The following is a 22,474-nucleotide window of genomic DNA, read 5'->3' as shown; positions in this document are numbered from 1 at the left end:
CAGCAAAATTTCACAGTGGAGTCTGGCCTAATTGCTAACAAAAGAGAGATGGGCACTTCGTTCTATAAAAAATGCAGGTTCAAATCCTTTACCATTTCTAAACTAATACAAATTACAGTAAGTGGGTCTCACAATGTTTTAGCTAACACAAGACTTTATGAACTACTACTGTATAAGCCTATATATTACTATTGTATAAGCCTATTTATTACATGCTTAAACATTAGCTTGATTCATATCTCTGGTAATTTGCCACCTTAAATCACAAAGCTTTCGTAAAATCATAATTTATTCTGTTTTCCACAAAAAAGCTATCAAGCAAATCTGTGTCCACAATAGAGAGCTGTCAATCAAATGTAACAAAATAAGTTATGAATTATATGATAAGCCTAAGCTTAATATATTCACAGGCCTTGCCATCTAGATTTTAAAGGCGAGTGGTCAAACACTCGCTAGTATGATGCTAGGCGAGTGGTCAAATCACTCTCTACATTTTAATCGAATCACTCGCTAGGTCTGAAAAATTATTCATATACTAATATGAAACAATATTACACACTGTTCACAAAGCTTCACAACCTTTCTTTTGTGTCCAGGGTTTAAGGCTAACTTATTACGGTAGATCGGATACAGGATACACTGAAGTGCTGAAACTTGCATGTAAATTGATATTGGATTCAATTTTGGGCGATTCGCAGCGAGCAATATTTAGTGTCTTTGGCGAGTTTAAAATTGCTCGCTAGAAATTGAGTTTGGGCGAGCAGTGGCGCTTTCGCTCGCTCGCTTCAAACGGCATGGCCTGTATTCAGGTTTTCACAACTGAGATGTTTGGCACATCTATTTACTACTTGCATGGTTATCAAGTTTGAAGGTAGAGCCTCGATCTGACAACATGAATGGGAATTAAACCAGTCATATAACATTGCGTAATGTGACGTAATTCTTTCTGTTATATCTGTTACCAGTTTGAGGCTCTACCCAATATGGCAGAACCATGCAAGGGGTGAATGCACTTCAGAGAGGTCCTGTCAGGCAAATCTAGGACCTAACAATATGATTTATAAATCTGATGCAAAAACTATTTATTTTTATATTTATTATTATTATAAACATTGGGCTATTACAGTTGAAATCCTTACACACCCATGGAATACATGACCTCAGGACCCATAGTATGTCATTGGCAGGAAGATTTTTCAAATGCTTTGGACCAAAGGAATGGAACAAACTTTTTTTGTTGGCTTTTTCAAGAAGCTGATAAAATGCCACAAGTTCCAACAAGCCTACCTGATTTGATTTCTTGTGTCTGCCTATCATTGCCTTTCAACAATTGACTTTTATACATTGGCACTATATAAATAGTGTTGCTGTTGTTTAATCTTCCACACATGGAGTGTGAATTTCAAATGGGGTTACCTGAATGGGTGACTCCATTTGACATCTACACCCCCTGTGTGGGAGATTAAGGTGATGTCTTCCATAGGGGGTGTAAAGATTTCAATTGGAATAGCCCAATATAAATATATAATTTGAACCAAGCCACTGGCAACTCTTTTTTAAATGGTTGCTTAAAGGGGCATTTCGTGATCCACAGCCTCATCCCCCACTTTTTCAAAAAAAGTTGAGATTGTTATACCACTGCAAACCTTTGGGTACATAATGTTTATGTACTAAAAACTAAAAATTTCTTGCAGATTAATTTGTTTAGCAAAAATATCGTCAAATTTGAATTTCGTTCTGGTATACCAGAACGAAATTACACACAGTGGCCTATGGAGCAGTGTAATACACATAATCATCCATAACTTGCAAACGCAAAATCGGAATCAACTGAAATTTTGGGAATAAGCTTTTTTCGTGAATATCTACTGAAAAATGTCATAAAAAGAGGATACTAGGATCACGAAATCCTCCTTTAACAGATTTTATAAAAGTTTTCATTGTTTCATAAAAATCATAACAAAATAGGTCAGGATCAAATATTAATATAAATTGTATGAATTATTGCTGCGAAATAACAGGTGGGTAATGTATTCGAAGTGTAAGAAAATTAATTGGTCCTTTGATATAAAATGTACAAATTGCTGATTCTGATAACCATATCACTTTGGGCACAGTATATAAAGCAGCATTTTGTTGGTAATTGACTAGAAATGTTTTCTGTTCAATATATGGACATTCTAAAAATGTAATTCGATCATTTCCCCGAAATATGTGAATGTGCCTTTACATATATGTTTACCATTAAGTTGTTTAGAGGATGTGCTTCGTTACAGTGTGGTATTACTTGTCAAATACCTGAGTAATGTTGCCATGCCTCAAAATAACCCCTAGTTTTCACTTTGTTGGAAATAAATTTTGGTGGATAGATTTTGAATATCATTTTGATGAAAAGTAGGTGTTCAACATGTACATTAAATCTAAGGTTACAGGGGCAATACTACAAAACAAATACTGGTATGCTATTCTGTGATTCGCCTCAAGTTCGGTATTGACGTAGGTGCGAATTTCCTTGTGCACAGTATCGAACCGTGTGTGTAAAGTTAATCACGCATAGCATACACGCACAAGTACAAGGATATCTTGTCTGAACACTGCAGTCGAGCAACTGCAAAAAGCATTGACGTCACTACCGAACTTGATGTGAACCACAGTATAGTCTTAAAGATGTACATTTGTACAGTTTAACTTGTGTATTCTGAAAGTAATGCACTGTATTGAAGTACTTCCCTGGCACTGGTGGGATTGTAAGCTGGGATTACATAACGGATCAGGTGCGCTCCTAGTCTTTTTCAAAGACTACTCGTGATTGAGGGAGAACGAGCCCCTTTTGCAAACTGAGCAAATAGTGAGCGATGCGTGCAGCGAGCATATAAGTGAGGGAGGGGTTTCCAAAAGTGTGTGGTTCTCAGTAGTTTCTCTCCCTATGGGTAATATAGTTGCATGGTCTGTAGGACGGAGTAGTGCGCTCCAGGGTACAGGCCTGCATCATTTTGTAATGTGTAATCTCCCAACCCTGCAAACCTGAGGGATTGTCTATGGTGGAAACAATAGGATAATCAGGGCATGCAATGCCTACAGGAGGGACCCCCAGGGGTCAGGAAATGTAATTAAATGTAATAATTACTCCCATAATTACAAGCCCCATCATTCCCCACATTCCTCGGGATATGGCTGGGGGAAGTACTTGAATAATGCACAATGTAAAGTTAAAAATATGAGGTATTTCAGATAAGTTCTACATTTCTTTGGCTATTTACAGTATTTGGCCTCAAAAATAAAATCATTAACATGAATTGAAAGCTGCTAGTAAACTTCAGTGTGTCCTTTCCTACGACGTGAAGGGGACACTGACCTAGGTCGCGACCTTCCTCTTGGGTAACTACTGGTCATTGTACCCTGTTGATAACCCTGCTTGAAATTGGCATCCATATCTTGTAAACTACTCTCCACGTGGAACGATGCCACGGCGTGCGAGTGATGAGCCTGGATAAGCTTTTCTAAACGTGAGATGATTTCATAATCGGGTACAGCCAGTGTGACAATGTCCATACCGAGCATACGTGCGATCACTTGTCTGAAATCCTGAAGCTGTCGCTCCCGCCGTTGTACCTCGTTCAATAGGGCTTTCGTTGCCTGCAACTCATCCACCATAGATTTGACCGATTCCTCCGCACGTTGGCGTCCTTCTGTGGCCTCGTGTTCCGAGTATTGTAATTCTTGCTTCATACCTGCAATCTTGCGTGCTTGTTTTTCCTTCATCTTTTCAAGTTTCATGATTTCTTTCTGCATCTCCTCGATTGTACTGGTTGCTGATAGTGTATTCAACTATTGGAAAGAATATATACAAAATAAGTTGTAATGCAATGATAAATGAGAGAACAGTTTGTTACAGGTCATTTCTGAAGGGAGTGCTTGTGTGTGGACACTGACATACACTTGTCATCCATAAGGGCCAACCAAAAATGTTGTAAAACCTTGTAACAGTAGAAGAGGATTATAAGCTTTGGTCTTGTTCCTACATTTAAATTTACGTTATGAGACATTCCTCGCCATCTGACATCACCACATCTGATGTTACAACATCATCAATCAGATGCCTGACGAAGTCCGATGCTTTCGGACACAACGTAGCAAAGTGAGTTGCAAATTTTAGTTCCAGTATTAGATTTAATTTACAAAGTAACCTTTTGAAAATGTTATGAAAATGATTGGTGTTTGCTGGGAAGTAACCCATTTCTGTTCACTTGATAATCATGAATCCAATTCATTTTGTATAGTGTTAATCAGAGATAAAACCTTAATGTCCTAGCTTATAAATAAATAAAAACAAAATTATAAACTATCACAGTCTTGTTTGCAATAACAACAATTCATTACTTCAATTTGTGTCCAACCATACCTTGAGGTCACTAACACTCAGCAGCTCAGATCTCATGCTGATGATGAGTCTCTTAGCATCCGAAAGCTCATTACGAAGTCTCTCATTCTCCTTCTGTTTTTTACTATAATTCCACTCGTAATCATCCTTCTCCTTCAAGATGTTTGACTTTCCTGCCATTCCATCTTCCAATTGGTTTACCTATATTAGATGGTATCAACAAAAATTATGTCATTCAAATAATTGTATGTACATTTAGTATGTAAATCGGTTAATATGCATAAAGGACACACCTTTTAAATTTTGCATCTAAAAGTCACATATTCACTGTAGATGCAGAGAAGATCAATCTGAAAATGATGTTGCAAGAATAGCTGTTGCACTTGTATTCTTACCCACTCCCACACCACAGCCACCTGAACTTATTACAACAGTAGAAGTAGTGATGTAACAGGATTAATGACCATTTTTGAATGTATTGCCCTGCACTAGTTGTTACCCTGTCAAAGAACAGGGATAAAGACCGGGATCGTAATTCTATAGAAATTGTGAAATTATGCTGAATCCACTGTAGGTTTCACTCACACCTGTAAGACTAGTGTCTTTGAAAAGTGCAGTATTGTATTCAATCAATGATTGTACATATACACAAGTGATGAATGTGGCCTGATTATAGTGCAGGGCAATACATTAAAAAATAGTGTAAACCCATTGCTACGGTAATTAATCCTGTCACATAACTACTTCTGTGGTGAAAAGAGACCCAAATAAAAGAGATATACCTCTCAATTAAAGCTTCTTATATATGAATGGAATGGAAGTGACAAGTTTAATTGAAATGTTGCCCAATCTGATAAAGAAATAATCACCACCACTACAACCATTCTCAACTTGATGAAAACAGTGTGATAATATGACAGACTCACCTTTTTCCTCATTAAATCAAGATGAAGATCTTTGCTTTCCAGTTGTTGTTTCAATGTCTTCACCTTGCGCTGTAGAGTATACATATGTGTGCTCTTGTCTGCCAGCGTGTCAACCTCACCTCGCATGAGCTGTTCAACTCTGGCAATCAGCACATCACCGTTCATATCATATCCCATGTCAAGAGCCATGGATTCTACATTCATAACATTTGCCATTTTTTGAAGGAATTCCATGTACTGAAAATGAAAAAATAAGATGTTCAATATATTAGAATAAAATAAGATCACCAAATATAAAATTAGGGAGAAAAAGAGAAGTGAAAAGGTCCATGTAATTGAGTAGACCCATGCCTATAAGAGCTGCAATAATCAATCTAGCAAATATAAAGTGTAGCCTATATCTGGACAAATTTGCAACAAAAATATTTTTTGTTGCAAGTATCTCTAAATTCCCTCCTGAACAACATATTGAAAAAAACACAAAAAAAAAACCACACAAGAATTTTGTGGTTCTTGATGTCTATTTCTGTGATGTTCTTAAGAAAGACTTCCAATATGTGACAATATCAGTAACATGTCCAGGGGGCTTTTGGGGCTGAAAAACCCAGCACTTGGTTAAAAATCATGTAAAATCAGCCATTTTTATGCGATTTTAGCCACTAGCCCCCCGCATAACTCTGAAAGCCCCTCTGAGCCCTCCGCAGGAACAGATCCTGGACACGCCGGTGAATATGATGCCCATCAGGACTATTTCTTATCTTTGCCCCCCCCAACTAAGCCAATACACGACTGCTCCTGAACATATGTTCAGGCGACACAATAAATCACAGTAAGCCATAAAAATGTGTGTATCCTCGTTTAACTGTATTTACAAACACCCCCCACACAACTAAACATACTTCCTAACTTAGTATGAATCTAATTATTCTTATTCCTAAATTAGTATTGTTTTTCAAACTTACTCTTTCCTTGTCTGATTTCAGTCGAGTTTTAATCACATCCCCTGTAGCAACATCACCCTCTAACTGTTTGATCTTTGCCCTCAACTCATCCAATAGTTGCTCAGATTCTTTTGATCTGCGTAATGCAGCTTGATGAAGATTGGACTGGCCCTCTAACTGGCTCATCACATGCTTGATCTTGGCTTCAAGGGCTTCAACATGCTGTACAAATTGAAAATATGAAAAAATGTATTAAAATACATTTTAAAATGTAACTGCAATATTAAAATGAAGAATTATAAATTTATGGTTCAAATACTGGTTAAAGACAAGATTTGACAATCTGTGACCTGCTCACACGAAATGAGCGTAAAGTTGCAAGTTGGTGGTTTCGAGACCTTCCAATTGTTAAGTTGCTGTTCTTTGTTTGAAGACACCTGTACGAGTCAGCAGCATGTACTTTGTGAATGAAGACATAATAATATGCTGTACTCTGTATTCAATTCTGTCCCCATTCACAAAGGATCAACCATATCACTACCAATTAAGATGTCTTAAAATAAAGAACATCAACTCAACAGTTGGAATGTCTTTGAGTCAAAACTCCCAACTTTAAAGCTTATTTTGTGGGAGAGGTCACATAAGTGTAATACTATCTGATCCAATCAGACCAAAGTTGGCAAACAGGTGGTATGCACCGTGCATTCTCTAAATTCAGTAAATTTCCATCGTCAACCGTGTAATTGAATGGGATTATTTTGAAATTTTAAAACGCTTGAAATATCACAAACAAATAGGCCTATGTTAATAAATAATATAAATACATGCTAAAACCGTTGGGGTTCGATAATGAACCCTGCAAAACTAACCGAGTATATGGAAAATGCCATACGGCCAGGCGGTTTCACAAGTTGCCGGCTCTATCATGCCACTCGCCGCCTGGTTGGCAATAATGTAATAGAGGTTATCCGTGTTCTATAAGTTGCATATCCTATCAACGACTGCTATACCTTGTTTAGGATTTTAAAAAGAAGTACCTGCATGTGCAGCCATGACTGTTTCAAAATAGCGCGCCAAAGTCATGCAAGTAACTCCGAGGTCGTGCATTGAATTGGTGTGAATGAGGAATACTACGGGAATACCAGCGCCTTTTGTTAGAAGTCACACATGAGTGAAGTGGATATTAACCTCTATTGAGATATAGGCATACATAGGGAGCAAAAAACAATGAAAAACAAGCAAATTGCGAAAGTTTGTAAATTTGCTAACAAGTAATACTTACGTGGGCATTTAATTATGCCTGCTGGCCAAATCAAAAATAGTAACAACTCAATTTTCAAAATTGCCAACTTTGGTCTGATTGGATCAGGTACACTTTATAAACCTGTCACTCACACCTGAGGTATATTTCAATTCCAAAAAAAAAATGACAACACTGTTTGCTATGTTTCTTTATCTCATTTAAATTGCAGTGTCAACATTTATTTTCATGTACGTAGTGGTTGCTCATGAAAGGAAGATTATACCCGCTCTGATGCGGTTACTCATGGAAGACAAGAAGGATTAAACCACTTTTCCATATTTGAAATGACCGTAGAGTCTCAAGTTGGGAGTTTTGAGACGATCCAACTGTTGAGTTGATATTCTTTATGTGAAGACACCTGTATTGGCAGTGGTATGTCCTTTGAGCATGGGGACATAATTGAATACAGAATACAGCATATTGGGCTATTCCACAAATTAAAGGCACACCCCCTAAAGAAGACATGGGATTCCTAAAAATTTTAACCATTTTTTGCTCTGGAAAAATATTGGCAAAAATTTGCCTGGTACTATGGGAATTCCCAATATTTTTAAGCATTTTTTCTGGCAGTGGGAATTCCCAAATAAAAAGGGCAGTATATTGAGGCAACCCAAAGAAGACATGGGAATTCCCAAGAAAAGTACCCCTTTTTAGGCTTGGGAATTCCCATAAATTTTGATAAAAATTTGCCTGTCTTCTTTAGGTACTCTGGAAATTCCCAATATTTTAAAGCATTTTTTTTATCAAAATAGGAATTCCCAATTTTTTTGGATAAAATTTTGGTATGGGAATTCCCAAAATTTTGGCAAAAATTTGCATGTCTTCTTTAGGGTCACTGGGAATTCCCAATATTTTAAAGCATTTTTTTTATCGAAATGGGAATTCCCAAAACTTTATGGTACAAATTCACATGTCTTCTTTGGGGGGAGGGTGCCATTAATTTCTGGAATAGCCCATTATGTCACCATTCACAAAGGACACGCCACTGACTATACAGGTGTCTTCACACAAAGAATAGCAATGTAACAATTTGGAGGTCTCAAAACCACAAACTTGCGACCTTACGCTTATTTAATGGAAGCAGGTCACATATACATCCCAATCTCTACTCACCACATTGTTCTCCCGGCTTGCCATCCTATAATGCTTCACCCTCTCTTTAATGTCATCTTCTCTTGGCTCACATGTAGTATCATGCTCTGATAGTAACTCGGCAAGAGCCTCTTTAAATGCTTTGAATCCAGACCGGGCCACTTGTGTTTCAAACTGTAGACTCTTGTTCTCCTGAGTAATACTGGACATCTTGGAGGAGTGCTCATTCAGTTCATACCTTGTGTTCTCCCAGGCACGTTTGTTGGTATCGTGTCGTTCTTTCAGCAGCTCATTTTCACGTTCAAATTCATTTCGGTCATGAAGAGCTGCGTCCCTTTCCTGTATGAAAATAGTCCCAAACAGAAATGTTTGGTAGACTCATAACCGGTGCGATCTTACCTTTCCGATGTTGATTAAGATACTTCTTGCATCGATCCCGAGATGCGGAAAAACCAATAGTCATTTTGTCCCACATAAATGAATAAATAACAAAACCCCCGATCCCCGGTGGACTCACCCAAAAGGTGACGTCACACCATATGATCGCCCCTTATCCGACTTGGGATCCCTACCGGACCAAACTTGTAGGGGTGGCGGGGTCGGGATAATCAACATCGGAAAGGTAAGATCGCACGGTTATGAGTCTACCAAACATTTCTGTTTGGGACTAGACTCAGTACACCGGTCGATCTTACCGTTTCCGATGTTGATTAAGATACTTCTTGCATCAACATCTGAAAGATCGATCTAGCAAGTAACCGACGGATGGAGGTACAAGATTGGTCAGCATCTGATCAGGGATCGGGAGCGGTAACGATGGTTTTCGCGAGGTCAGAAAATATTTTCCCCAACGGTCGGAAAACAAAAAGACCACGCGATCACAGACATAAACCTCCTTACTAATAAGTTTGGTGGTTAAGAATAGCGACACTGGTTCTTACCATGCTGAGTATTCTGTATAGTCTGAAAACCTGGTACCCGTACACCACCGTATTATGATCGCCCGAACAATGTCCCGGTAAACCTCCCGCCCGTCTCTGATTACTAACGTAAGCGGAAGTATCGTAGAGAAGGGCGAAGGTGGCTTCCGGGACACCGCCTACTAGATCTCCTCAAGGGACAACCGAACGGTATACCCAAGATGATGAGATAGCTCGTGTCGAGTGGGTCGTGGACGCGAAACCTTCGCGATCCCCGGACCCCACCAACACCTGGACCAGCCATTGCGACAGCGGCTGGACCGAAAAACTCTGTAAGGGTGATGAATGCGGTCGTGAGTCCCTCGGAAGGCTTGTGTTCGGAAGAAATAGTGCTGCAGCGCCTTATCGGACACCCCAGCCTATCTTTGGCTTCAGCCGAACCTTGCCCAACCCTGGGGATTGGAGAGGGACGAATGTCGGTATGCACCGCGCCGTTCAGTAGTCACGAGAACAGAGCGCCCGAAACAGTGTCGCTCCAGTGTTTGTGAACACGGAAGCTAACCTCGAGACCGTGTGCAACTCAGCACCGCCGTCCCGAAGCCAACGCCAAACCGGAAAGCCATCTTGAGAGTTACGTATTTAAGCGTCGCTTTTGACGGAAGGTCAAAAGGGTGACCCTTAAAGTAATCTAAGACTGTGTTGGGATCCCTTAGGAGGATCACTTTCCTTTTTAGTAGACACTTTCGTTGAACATACCGTCGAGGCGTGACTAATAAGGTAACCATCGGCTATGATAGTCGACCCGTCCTCGAAACCTCGGTGAATGGAGAGGACAGCTGACTTATAGCTGGCCCCAGTGGCCCGCTGAAGTCTTGCTTGGAACTTTTCTGTCAGAAACTCCGAACTAGCAGCACAGAGGCTCTAGCGGGAGAGCTATTTGTCTCATTGCACCAAGCGTAGTATGGAGCCAGACTCTGGCTATACGTGCACGGAGGGTAGACTTCCGTCTAGCCCCGGCGATGAGAAAACAGCTTCTGATGAAAAGTATCCCTCCGCTCTTGCGTTCCTGGTAAGGGCCATGCAGCTAACTGCAGGTGCTCTAGTGATAGACTGGTACCTCCGCTCCGGGCATCCGGAGTAGATCTGGTACCTGGGAGTGCCAGCGGCCTTGCCGCTAGCAGAATGACAATGCAGTCTTCCCACCCGATCTTGGCCACCACCCTCATGAGTAGTGAGATCGGAGGGACTGCATAAGCTGTCATCCTCCCCAGTCTATGGACAGAGCGTCCCACGGTGAAATGCTTGGGGGTCCGCGACCCTTGAGCAGTACACCGGCAGTGGATGATTGCGATGAGATGCGAACAGATCTTTCGAAGGGTGGTACATCCCCTTGAAGATCGTCTGAGCGACCTGCGGAGCAAGGGACCATTCTGCTGGTCCCGACACCCTTCCTCGTGACAGATTGTGCGCGAGGATGCTGGTGACGCCAGCGATGTGTATCGCTCTCATCGTAATCTGCCTGAACTTGCACCACCCTATCAGGTGTCGTGCATGCAGGCTCAATCGTGGTGGCCCGGAGTCCCCTTGTCTGTTGGGGTAGGCTACCACGGTTGTGTTATCCGTCAGGACAACGGTATGTGATTCCACGATCACCTCCTCGTAAGCGAGGGAGGTTGATGTGAAACTCTGTCTCTATGGCCCCCATAGGCCCGAGACCGAGTCTCCGTGGATGTGGACCCCCAGCCCCGTTTGGCCTATGGTCGCTACTACGTGACATACCGGGGTGCAGGAAACCTGACACCCTGGGTCAAATTGGGCTGATGGGTCCACCACCAGAGTTCTCTCGCGCGATCTCCGACAACGGAACCGCGAGTGACATTGGTGACGACTGGGCCTGCAAGCAGGCTAGAAGGTGTAGTTGGGTAAGCCTAACGTAGAAACGGCAGTACAGTACGAGGTCTACCATACTGGCCATTAGGCCTACCACCTTCATCCATGCCACAGCGGGTTTTGCCCGAGACTCGGCCAAGAGTCAGGCACACCGCACCATGTTCGTCACCCGCTCGGGTGAGAGCACCGTGAACCCCTCCGTGAGGGTGATCTGGGCCCCTACAAATAGTGGTGTCTGCGTCGGGACCACGCTGGACTTTTTTGAGCTGATCAAAAATCCAGGGTCCTGCACCCTACGGACTATCAACTCCATGAGACCCGTAGTCTTCAGTGGAGTGCGTCCGTATATGAGCCAAACGTCCAGGTAGCAACTGATGTTGACACCCCTGTGCTTCAGATGCGCTGCCACCGCTCTGACCAAGAGTGTTAAACACCCTGGGAGAGATGGACAGGCGGATGGCGGTATCAAAACTGGTAATTTTGATCCTGTACCTAGAAGCGCAGATGCCTCCGATCTTGAGAGGCGATTGGCATATGCAGATAGGCGTCCGAGAGATCTAGCGATGCTGTTCCCATGCCCCTGATGGGGCAGGCTAGCACCGAGGCGAGAGTCCCCATTCTGAACCTCTTGGGCCTGAAGAACGTGTTCAACAGCCTGCGGTTCCGGATGGGGCTCCCGTCGCCGGTCTTCCTTGGAGCCAATGGCTCCAAGATCACCCGTAGAACGGGGTAGACCGGGACAATCGCCCGCTTGCGTGAGAAGCTGTGTGATCCCTGTCAGTAGTGCCCGACGCTGGGGGCCGTCTGACGGCACTACTGTGGACCTCTGAAATGTGCAGACGAATGTGGGGAGACTGGGTTGCCAGTCTGTAACCCCCACTCACCACTGACCATACCCAGGCGCTCAAAGAGATGGTTTCCCACCTCTGGGTGAAAGCCATAGCGGTCGTCCACTGGGAGATCCCCCTGTGGAAAAACCGCTGAGCCCCCCAGGAATGCTCTGCCTAGCTTCCCTTGGAAGAGCGCTTGCTCTTCTTCGGGGCTTGCCAGCTGTTCCTGTGCTACCCTTGCGCCTCCCAGAAATGGGTGCTGCAGAGGTAGTAGGCTCGGGTACTGTTGGTGGTGCACGGCCTGCTGAAGTCGGAGCTCCTACCCATGGTAAGGGCAGTTTCCGACTTCTTCAGAGTGCTCCGTTGGTAGCTTCTTTGCACGGTCCTCCACCGTGGCGCAGAAGCATCCAAAGAGAAAAAGGACCCTGCCTTTCCATCGCGTTGAGCGATTGGAGTGGCAGGCCCCTCCCCCGGCGCTGAGTGGACACCCTATGGGCTAGGCCCATGGAGCTCTCGTTGAGGCTAGCTGTTAGCACCGCTAATAGGCTCACCTCGCGGAAGAGCTCAGATGTTGTCTGAGCGTGATACGCTTGACGACATCTGGGTCCCTCTCGGATCCCCTCAGGTAGGTCCTGTGGTCCTCCGCTTACACGCAGAGGAAGCGTGCAAAGCACGCGGCGTCCATAGCTCTACTGAGCTCGACAGCCCCACGATATCTACCCGTGAGGTTTGCCGGAATGAGAGTGCAGGCGTCCCCTGTGAGGAAGCAGCAGCTGAGCATCCTACTGAAAGGATCCCCTGGTCCTCCTCCATGGACTCCCCCTTAGGGGGGTGTCCGGAGGAAGATCAGTGTTGTTGCTCCCCTCGCTGGGCAGCGGGGAAGGAGGTTGTAGTGATGTCACTACCGGACTCAGCTTCCGACTCCTTTCCCTCGTCCACAGTATCCGTATCATGCTCCGATGATGACGGTAACTGAGGACGGGCATCTGAAAGCGGGTAAGAAGGCATAACCACTGTGTGGCTCGCCGACTACCTGCCAGCAGAAGAGGGAGTACTCCCAAGACCCTGAGGTATCCGCCATGGCACCACTGGGTCCGCATGCTCTCGCAGCCGTCGTCCTAGCGCTAGCAGCACGGGCCTACCCTGATCAAGATCTGGGTTAGCCCCATGCCGGCTGGCCTGGTCAACAGCTGATGTTGGTACTGCGTGGCCATCGCTGGCGACACTTGCCACGGTGCTAGGCCGTGGAAGAAACACCCTGCGGCGGGTACCACGGGCATACCCAGCCGGCAGCTGACCCTGAAAGGATCCGCCACCAGGGTAACCCCATGGTACTGCAGTACCAGCACCGCCTCCCCTTGTTGCCACAGAGACTGTGGCGACTAAGGCGGTGCTGCGGTACCGGTGCGGTATCAGCGTGGGTACCCGTGAGGGTTCCCAACTGTGGACCGCTGTACCCTCGCCACACTGCGTTCCCTGTTTTGGGGATCCCGCTGTGTGCTGGCGTGGTACCGGCGCGGTACTAGCATGGCGTGAGGGTTCCCGGCTGTGTACCGCTGTATGCGTGGTTCCAGCGTCGGTGCCCGTGAGGGCTCCCGGCTGTGTACCACTGTACCCATGCCTCACTGCGTTCCCCGCAAGGGGATCAACCGTGTGTATGGGTACCCCGCTATACCGGCTGTCCCTTGGCTAGAGGGAGCTTGCCTAGTACCACGGGTAGCTGAGCGTGCATACCCCGATCAATCACCTCGCCACCTGAATAGGCAGCGTCAATCAATGGAGCTATGCCCCGTTGATTTGACAGTGATCGATCAAGAGAGGGTAATTGACCCATTGACGATAATGGATCACCCACGCTCCGCTGGCTCTCGAGGACATAAGTGGGTTGTTGATCAGCTAGGCTGTTCAAGCTACTTACTGTACCCTCTAGAGCTTCGCCCAAGGTCGCTGTGTGTGGCGGACCACTCACGGCAGCTATGGGCGGGTGCATAGCGGCTACCACTGAAGTCAAGCCGTAGCTCGCCTTTGTAGCTGCCACCGAATGCACCTGGGTCGCTGTCCCGTGAGAGACTGCGAGCCCAACCCCTGAATAATCGCCAGCCAGTCCCTGTGGACAGCCAGCAGCTATTCTAGGGCCCAGGGTATCACTCGGCGGTCCCGCCATGGAACGCTGCCGTGTGACAACCCCAGTTGGTTCTGCTAAGACTACACCCACAGCGTTAGCTGCGGTATCGTCTCTGCTGAACCCATGCATGCTAGGGTTCAACCCAGGCAAGCCCGGGTACCCTTGCATGCTGCCCGTCGCTGGCTACTACTGTGGCTGTTTGAGCCCGTAGATATGCCTGCAACAGGCGGGTGTCCTCCTGCTAAAAACCCGTGAGGATTTTCGCTAGAGGACTGGTATCCTCCTGCTACAAAACCCGCTAGGGTTTTCGCTGGTGGTTACCGCTCTGCTGCCTGCTACTTTGCTCCGACGTATAGTCAGTGCTTTCGCTGGCTGCTGAGCCTTTGGACGCGCTTAGCAGTCCCGAAGGAACCGCCTGCTTGTCCGGGACCGGAGCCCCTTAAGCAGACCTGCCATGACCCATAGGGGCTGTCACAGCAGAATCTACCGTGATCGACTGGTATCCTCCTGCTGCAAAACCCGCTGGGTTTTCGCTGGTGGTTACCGCTCTGCTGCCTGCTACTTTGCTCCGACGTATAGTCAGTGCTTTTCGCTGGCTGCTGAGCCTTTGGACGCGCTTAGCAGTCCCGAAGGAACCGCCTGCTTGTCCGGGGACCGAGCCCCTTAAGCAGACCTGCCATGACCCATAGGGGCTGTCACAGCAGAATCCACCGTGTCGACCTTACCAGTGCCCTTGGTAGATTTCTTCTTCGTCTTATGGCGATGACGGAGCCTATCCCAATCGTCAAGCTGGAACTCGGAGAGTCCTAAGCAAAAGAAAGACATCTAGAAGATCGTGAGCACTCCCTGTGGGTGAAATAGAGCGGGTGTGGGTCCCGCTCCGTCACCAGGGAAGGGCAAGCCCGACAGGGCCGAGGCGAGCGAGGAGAAAAGGGAGGGGGGGAATACCCCCCCAACACGCGACTCAAGCCCAGTAAGCAAACCTGAGCACGGAGGCTGGTCGCTAACGTTAGTGGTAAAGTAAGGACTGGCTAACTTTATTACTAAAATGTCAGACGGGTCCCTACCAATCCCCACCGTATGAATATCTGATTAACTCGTCTTATCGGACGGTAATGAAGACATAACGATAGAGTAATCACCCTAACATAGCAACAATAACCTACCGTACATGAAATACAATGTGTATGTACAAACATTGATTGTAACTTACAGGCTGCAATGGTTGTTTACGTGGGAAACAAAATGAATGGCGACAACGAGCGGCCATTTTGAATTGCTCGTGTGTCCCGTATACAAACGGAGGCACGATATGTAGCTAAGTTTTGGATCGTTTTTTGTCACTTTTTCGCCAGAAAATGCCGTCAAAACTATCCTCAGCCGAACAATACCGGTTTGGTTTTACCTAAGGTGTGAAACTACAACCGTATATCTCGCCTTTGGTCGAGAAATTGATACACAGTGCTATGAACAATCGATAGGCACGCGTCTGTGTCAGTCGGAGACCAAGGAGGATAAGGGACGATCATATGGTGTGGCGTCACCTTTTGGGTGAGTCCACCGGGGATCGGGGTTTTTGTTATTTATTCATTTATGTGGGACAAAATGACTATTGGTTTTTCCGCATCTCGGATCGATGCAAGAAGTATCTTAATCAACATCGGAAGCGGTAAGATCGACCGGTGTACTGAGTCAAGGTAAGTTACACAAACATATCAACAATGGAAATAATTTTACCAACACTGAATAAATACAGACTTTGTCACTATAATTTGGTTCATCTCAAGTTTGGAAGTGACGTACGTGTGTATTTTGTTCGCCACAGTATCGAATCGCGCGCGTAAATTTAAACGCCCGGAGTGTACACGCACACGTACAGGAGCGATTTGTCGGCACGCTTGCGGCGCAACCGCGAAATAGTATTGACGTCACTACCAAACTTGAGGTGAACCAAATTATAGGGTGTTAGCTAGCCACCTGTCCACCTGTCATTTTAGACAGGCAGTTTCCTCAGGAGGCAGCCAAAATTAATGCCTATGACATATGCTAAATTCTAAAAGTAATGCTTGAATAAGTTTTGTGAACTCAAAACAAGACCAGACTAATAAATCAAGGATACTAGCCCTTTGCATGGATCGGCCATCTTGCTACCAAAACGAGGTTCTCCCTACAAATGCATGCGCAAAAAAGTACTCTGCTGGTAGAACCTCGTTTTGAGATGACCATGCGATTGGCGAATTGCAATATCCATTTGAACTAACTGAACCAACTCAAGGGGCAGAGGTTTGGTTTATGTTTTCAGGGTCAAATTTTGGACAGGTAGTCTAGATGAAAATGACAGGCACTTGTCAAATCTTAGCAAATACCCTGTTTGTCACACTTGTGATATCAATACATCCATGTCAATAAAGGCATTAAAGCCATAACATACGATCTTATAATATGAAATTGGTTAATTTTTTTCAAACCTGATTTTTTTTCATATTTGTAATGTCTACACATGTCCCAACTTGCACCTAAATGGAATCGGACAAATTTGTTGTCTTTGTAGGTCAACAGAGCAAAGTTCAACATATTATCATAATTTAACAATTATGATAATATGTCCTCCCATAGATCTGCATGTTAAATGGCCAAAATAACCAGTGGGGTTTGTTTAACTTTACCTTGTTATTTCAACTTAAAATGGACAAAAACCCTTCCCAGCATTTATTACTAATATTATTTCAATATTTTGAATAAAGAATAAAAAAATTAAAATTTGACGGAAATCATACATTAAGGCTTTAAATGATCATTGAGTATTGTTACCTACCAGTCTCATCTTTTCAACTGAATTAATGTTGTCTACTTGAAGTCTCTGTTCCTTGTTAATCTCTGCTACGAGACGTTGAATAGTCTCCCTGCCTGCTTTAGCTTCCATCTCTGTGTTGCCCATTTGGTCTTCAATACTGGATACCTTACCACGTAATGTCAGATTTTCAGACATCAATTCTTGGATCTAGAGATGGATTAAGATTTAAGATTTTCATGGGTGGATGGAAGAAGTTAAAGTTTGATTTTTCACAATGTTGTGGAAGGTTGCTTTTTCAACTTGGCAGCCGAAAGCCCAGTTTACATTTATATTTGAAGCTTCAAACATATTCTAAGAAACTTTGACCTAAAATATTATCCATTTTTGATATTATACACACACAATTTGATAACTATTCGCCAATTTATTACCATTCACCACAAAAATATGTGCAAATCTGATATCTGGATTTTACATTCATTGAGGTTATCTATCAATAGACTAGCAAAACCCATTGTGCCAAGATTTAGTGAATTAGCCCTTCAGGTTAAAGCAGTATTCAGACTTTTTATTGTATGTACAATATTGTATGTAACATATATATGTTATTTAATCTATTGACATTCTATTTCTAGTAATGGTTAAGTTCTAACAAATGTTTGATGACGAAAAATAGTCCCAAACAAAAATGTTTGGTAGACTCATAACCGGTGCGATATCTACCTTTCCGATGTTGATTAAGATACTTCTTGCATCGATCCCAAGATGCGAAAAAACCAATAGTCATTTTGTCCCACATAAATGAATAAATAACAAAACCCCGATCCCCGAGTGGACTCACCCATCCGGTGACGTCACACGATAATCATCCCTTATCCGACTTGGGCAGCCCCTACTCGGCCAAACTTGTAGGGGCGGCGGGTCCGAGATAATCAACATCGGAAAGGTAAGATCGCACCGGTTATGAGTGCACCAAACATTACTTTTTGGGACTAGACTCAGTACACGGTCGATCTTACCGTTCCGATGTTGATTAAGATACTTCTTGCATCAACATCTGAAAGATCGATCTAGCAAGTAACCGACGGATGGAGGTACAAGATTGGCCAGCATCTGATAAGGATCGGGAGTGGGTAGCATGGTAATCGCGAGGTCAAACTATTTCCCCCCCTCACGGCCGGGAAACAGAAAGACTACGTGAACAGACAAAAACCCCTGAACTGAAAGTGCAGTGGTTAAGAATAGAAACACTGGTTCTTACCATGTTGGAATTCTGACTGTCTGGAAAAACACCTGATACCCAACCACTATGTTATCTCCCAAGAACTGCCCTGGTGAACTTATCGCCTGGTCGTTGGCTTACGTTTTGTAGTAAACCGTGGAAAAGGACGACGGGTTCTTCCAGGACACAGCCTGACAAATCTCCTCAATGGGGACCCCCCTATGGTAGGCCCACGATGATGAGATAGATCTGGTTGAGTGGGCCTTGGGGCGAGCGTCTTTTGCCGCTCCCGAGTCCACTAACACCTGGACCAGCCACCGTGCCAGAGTCTGCTTAGCGGCTGGACCGTGCGGTTCCGCGTGGGTGATAAATAAGCGGTCATGAGCCCCTCTTAAGGTTTGTGTTCGGCCAAGGTAGTGCTGTAGCGCCCTCACCAGGCACCACAACCTGTCTTCGGCTATTGACAAACCTTGCCCAATTCTGGGCAGGAAGAGGGGTGAGTGTCGGAATGTACTTCGCTCATTTTTTGCAAGGAAATCCGGGCGAAGAAACAGCGTCGCTCCGTTGTTAGTAAATACGGAGGCTGACTTCGAGACTGCGTGCAACTCCGAGCATCGCCGTCCCGAAGCCAGCGCCAGACGAAAGGCCGCCTTGAGAGTGAGGTATTTAAGGGTCGCTTTTGACAGGGGCTCAAGGGGGACCCTTAATATACTCCAAGACTGTGTTGAGGTCCCATGGAGGGACCACCTTCCTTTCAGCGGGCGCTCGTTGAACATACCGTCGAGAAGAAGACTTAGGGACCCATCTGAATTGATAGTCGACCCGTCTTCAAATCCCGATGAATCGAGAGAATGGCTGACTTGTAGTTGGCTATCGTTGCCTGCTGAAGTCCTGACCTGAACTTTTCTGTCAGAAAATCTGCCACTAGAGGCACAGGGGCTCTAGTGGGAGATGTATTTCTCTCCTCGCACCATGCGTAGTAGGGAGCCAAACGCTGACTATACGTCCGGCGGGCCGACTCTCGTCTCCCCCGGCGATGAGAGAAGCAGCTTCTGATGAAAAGCCTCCCTCCGCCGCACGTTCCCTGATAAGGGCCATGCAGCTAACTGCAGGTGCTCTAGTGGTAGGCTTGGTACCTCTCCTCCGGGCATCCGGAGTAGATTTAATAACTCGGGGAGTACTCGCGGCGGTGCCGCTAGTAGATCCACCATTGGTCGAAACCACAGGTGTTTCGGCCAGAACGGTGCTATCAGAATGACGTTACAATCCTCCCTCCCGATCTTGGTCACTACCCTTGCGAGCAGTGAGATCGGGGGGAAAGCGTAAGCAGTCATTCCTCCCCAGTCTACGGACAGAGCGTCCACGGCGAATGCATGTGGGTCTGCGACCCTCGAGCAGTACACGGCAGCTGATGATTTCGATGAGATGCGAACAAATCTATTGAGGGTGGTACATCACCTCGAAGATCGTCTGGGCGACCTGCGGAGCAAGGGACCATTCTGTAGGTCCCGACACCTTTCCTCGTGACAGATCGTCCGCGAGGATGTTGGTGCCTCCCGCTATGTGCATCGCTCTCAACGTAATCTGCCTGGCCTTGCACCACCCTATCAGGCGTGGTGCGTGCAGGCACAACCGTGGTGACCTGGTGCCCCCTTGTCTGTTGAGGTAGGCCACCACGGTTGTGTTGTCTGGTTGGACAACGATATGAGATCCCACGATCACCTTCTCGAAATGCTGGAGAGTTCTCTCCACTGCCCAAAGTTCGAGAAGGTTGATATGGAACTCCGTCTCCGTGGCCGACCATAGGCCCGAGACTGAGTCCCCGTGGATGTGGCCCCCCCAGCCCAGCTTTGACGCGTCGGTCGTCACTACGTGACGCACCACTGGTGCAGGAAACCTGACACCTTGAGTCAAATTGGGCTGATGGGGCCACCACCAGAGTTCCTCTCGCGCGGTCTCCGACATCGGAACCGCGAGGGATATTGGGTGACGACTGGGCCTGTAAAAGGCTAGAAGGTGTAGTTGTATAGGCCTCATGTGAAAGCGGCAGTACGGTACAAGGTCTACCATACTGGCCATAAGGCCCAAAACCTTCATCCATGCCACAGCGGGTGCCCCCTCTGACTCGGCCAAGAGTCGGGCACACCTCGCCATGTTCGTCACCCTCTCGGGTGAGGGCGCCGCGATCCCCTCCTTGAGGTTGATCTGGGCCCCTAAGAATAGTGGTGTCTGCGTCGGGACCAAATTGGATTTCTTGATGTTGATCAGAAATCCCAGGTCCCGCACCGTACGGACTACTAACTCCACGAGACACTGTGTCTCCAGCGGGGTGCGTCCGTAAATGAACCAATCGTCCAGGTAGCAACACATGTTGACTCCCCTGCGCTTCAGGTACGCTGCCACCGCCTTGACCAGGAGTGTGAACACTCTGGGGGAGGTGGACAAGCCGAATGGCAGGCATCGAAACTGGTAAGTTTGACCCTGTACCTTGAAGCGTAGAAACCTCTGATCTTGAGGTGCAATCGGAACATGCAGATATGCGTCCGAGAGATCTAGCGATGCCGCCCACATACCCTTGATGGGGCAGGCTAGCACCGGCGAGAGTCTCCATTCTGAACCTCTTGGGCCTGATGAACTCGTTCAACGGCTTGAGGTTCAGAATGGGCCTCAGTCGCCGGTCTTCTTTGGAGCCAGAAAAATGTGCTCCAAAACCCCTTGGTGAAAGGGGGGTAGACCGGGACAATCGCTTGCTTCGTGAGAAGCTGAGTGACCTCTGACAGTAGTGCCCGACGCTGGGGCCGTCTGGCGGCACTACCGTGGACCTCTGAATCGTGCAGGCGCACGAGGGGTGGCTGGTAAATTCCAGCCTGTAACCCCCACTGACCACTGACAATACCCAGGCGCCCGGTGAGATGGCATGCCATCTCTGGGCGTAATGCACAGCGGCCGCCCACAGGGGAATCCTGTGGGAAGTCAAACCTGCCGGCATGGACTGTCGACCGCCGTGCCCTCAGGACCGATCTGGTTTGCCACCCTTAGAAGAACGGCTCTTCTTAGGGGCTTGCCATCTGATCCAGCACTACTCTTGCGCTTCCCAGTTTTTTGGGAGGTGCTGGAGTAGCCTCGGGCTCGGGTGTAGTCTGTGGTGTGCGTCCTGCTGAAGCCGGAGCTGGCGCTGAAGAACGCTTAGAAGACTTTTTCTTCTTGTGCTTCTTCTTCGCCTTACTGCCCTTCCCCTTGGTCAGGGCAGCCTCTGACTTCTTCAGAGTGCTCTCATTGGTGGCCTTCTTTGCCCGGTCCTCTACCGTAGCGCAAAAGGCCTGTCCAAAGAGTAGCCCCTGTCCCTCCGAGTCTGACTTCAGCAAAGTCAGAGCCATAAGTTGACTGGAGGGACAGGCAGGCCTTCTCCCGGCGGCGAGATGACATCCTATGGGCTAGGCCCATAGAACTCTCGTTGAGGTTAGCTGTTAGCACCGCTAACAGATTAACCTCATGGAAGAGTTCCGACGTTGCCCGTGGTGGTTCGCTACCTTCCTACCGAGGTGCTCGGCAAGCGTGGTAGCGGCGCTTAGAGACTCTGATAAGCGGCGTGCTCGCTTATCGATGAGCTTTAGCTCCTCCTCCCACTGGGGGAGAACGACCCGTCGCCTTAGCCGCTAGCGGCAGGCGCTGGCAACGCGTCTGGATCCATGTCAGGGACCCTGAGGTAGGTTTCAGTAGTCCTCCTGCGAAACACGCAGTGGAAGTGTGCAAGCACGCGGCGTCCGAAGCTCCAGCGAGCCTGACAGCCCTCTGAAACCTACCCTTGAGGTCCGCCGGGAATGCAAGTGCGGGCGACCCTTGTGAGGACGCAGCTAGCTGGGCATCCTACTGAAAAGATGCCCTGGTCCTCCTGAATGGACTCCTCCTGAGAGAAAGCCAGGCCCAAACCTTGGGCCACACGGCTCATCACCTCAGCGGTGTCCGCAGGCAGACCATTGCTAGCGAGTTCCTCACGGGAAGCGGGGAAGGATACCTGAAGCTACCTGCACAGCCTCATCAGACTGTGAG

The 22,474-nt window shown here is 46.6% G+C and overlaps 1 protein-coding gene across 1 annotated transcript in view; it reads right to left on the bottom strand.

The window, feature by feature from the left end:
• Positions 1-2,857: 2,857 nt before the first annotated feature.
• The window catches only part of LOC140153454 (coiled-coil domain-containing protein 170-like), a 31,996-nt gene continuing 12,379 nt past the window's right edge, over positions 2,858-22,474 (bottom strand). The window contains exons 6-11 of the mRNA XM_072176211.1: positions 17,224-17,409; positions 8,665-8,982; positions 6,270-6,470; positions 5,308-5,544; positions 4,403-4,582; positions 2,858-3,828 (exon numbers count right to left, since the gene is read on the bottom strand). Of these exons, the coding sequence (XP_072032312.1) occupies positions 3,307-3,828; positions 4,403-4,582; positions 5,308-5,544; positions 6,270-6,470; positions 8,665-8,982; positions 17,224-17,409 (1,644 nt within the window). The 3' untranslated portion in view covers positions 2,858-3,306. The remainder of the gene's footprint in view (positions 3,829-4,402; positions 4,583-5,307; positions 5,545-6,269; positions 6,471-8,664; positions 8,983-17,223; positions 17,410-22,474) is intronic.

The sequence above is a fragment of the Amphiura filiformis genome, chromosome 5, assembly GCF_039555335.1.
Source record: "Amphiura filiformis chromosome 5, Afil_fr2py, whole genome shotgun sequence".
Taxonomy (NCBI): Eukaryota; Metazoa; Echinodermata; class Ophiuroidea; order Amphilepidida; family Amphiuridae; genus Amphiura; species Amphiura filiformis.
This window is presented reverse-complemented; position numbering and strand designations above follow the sequence as displayed.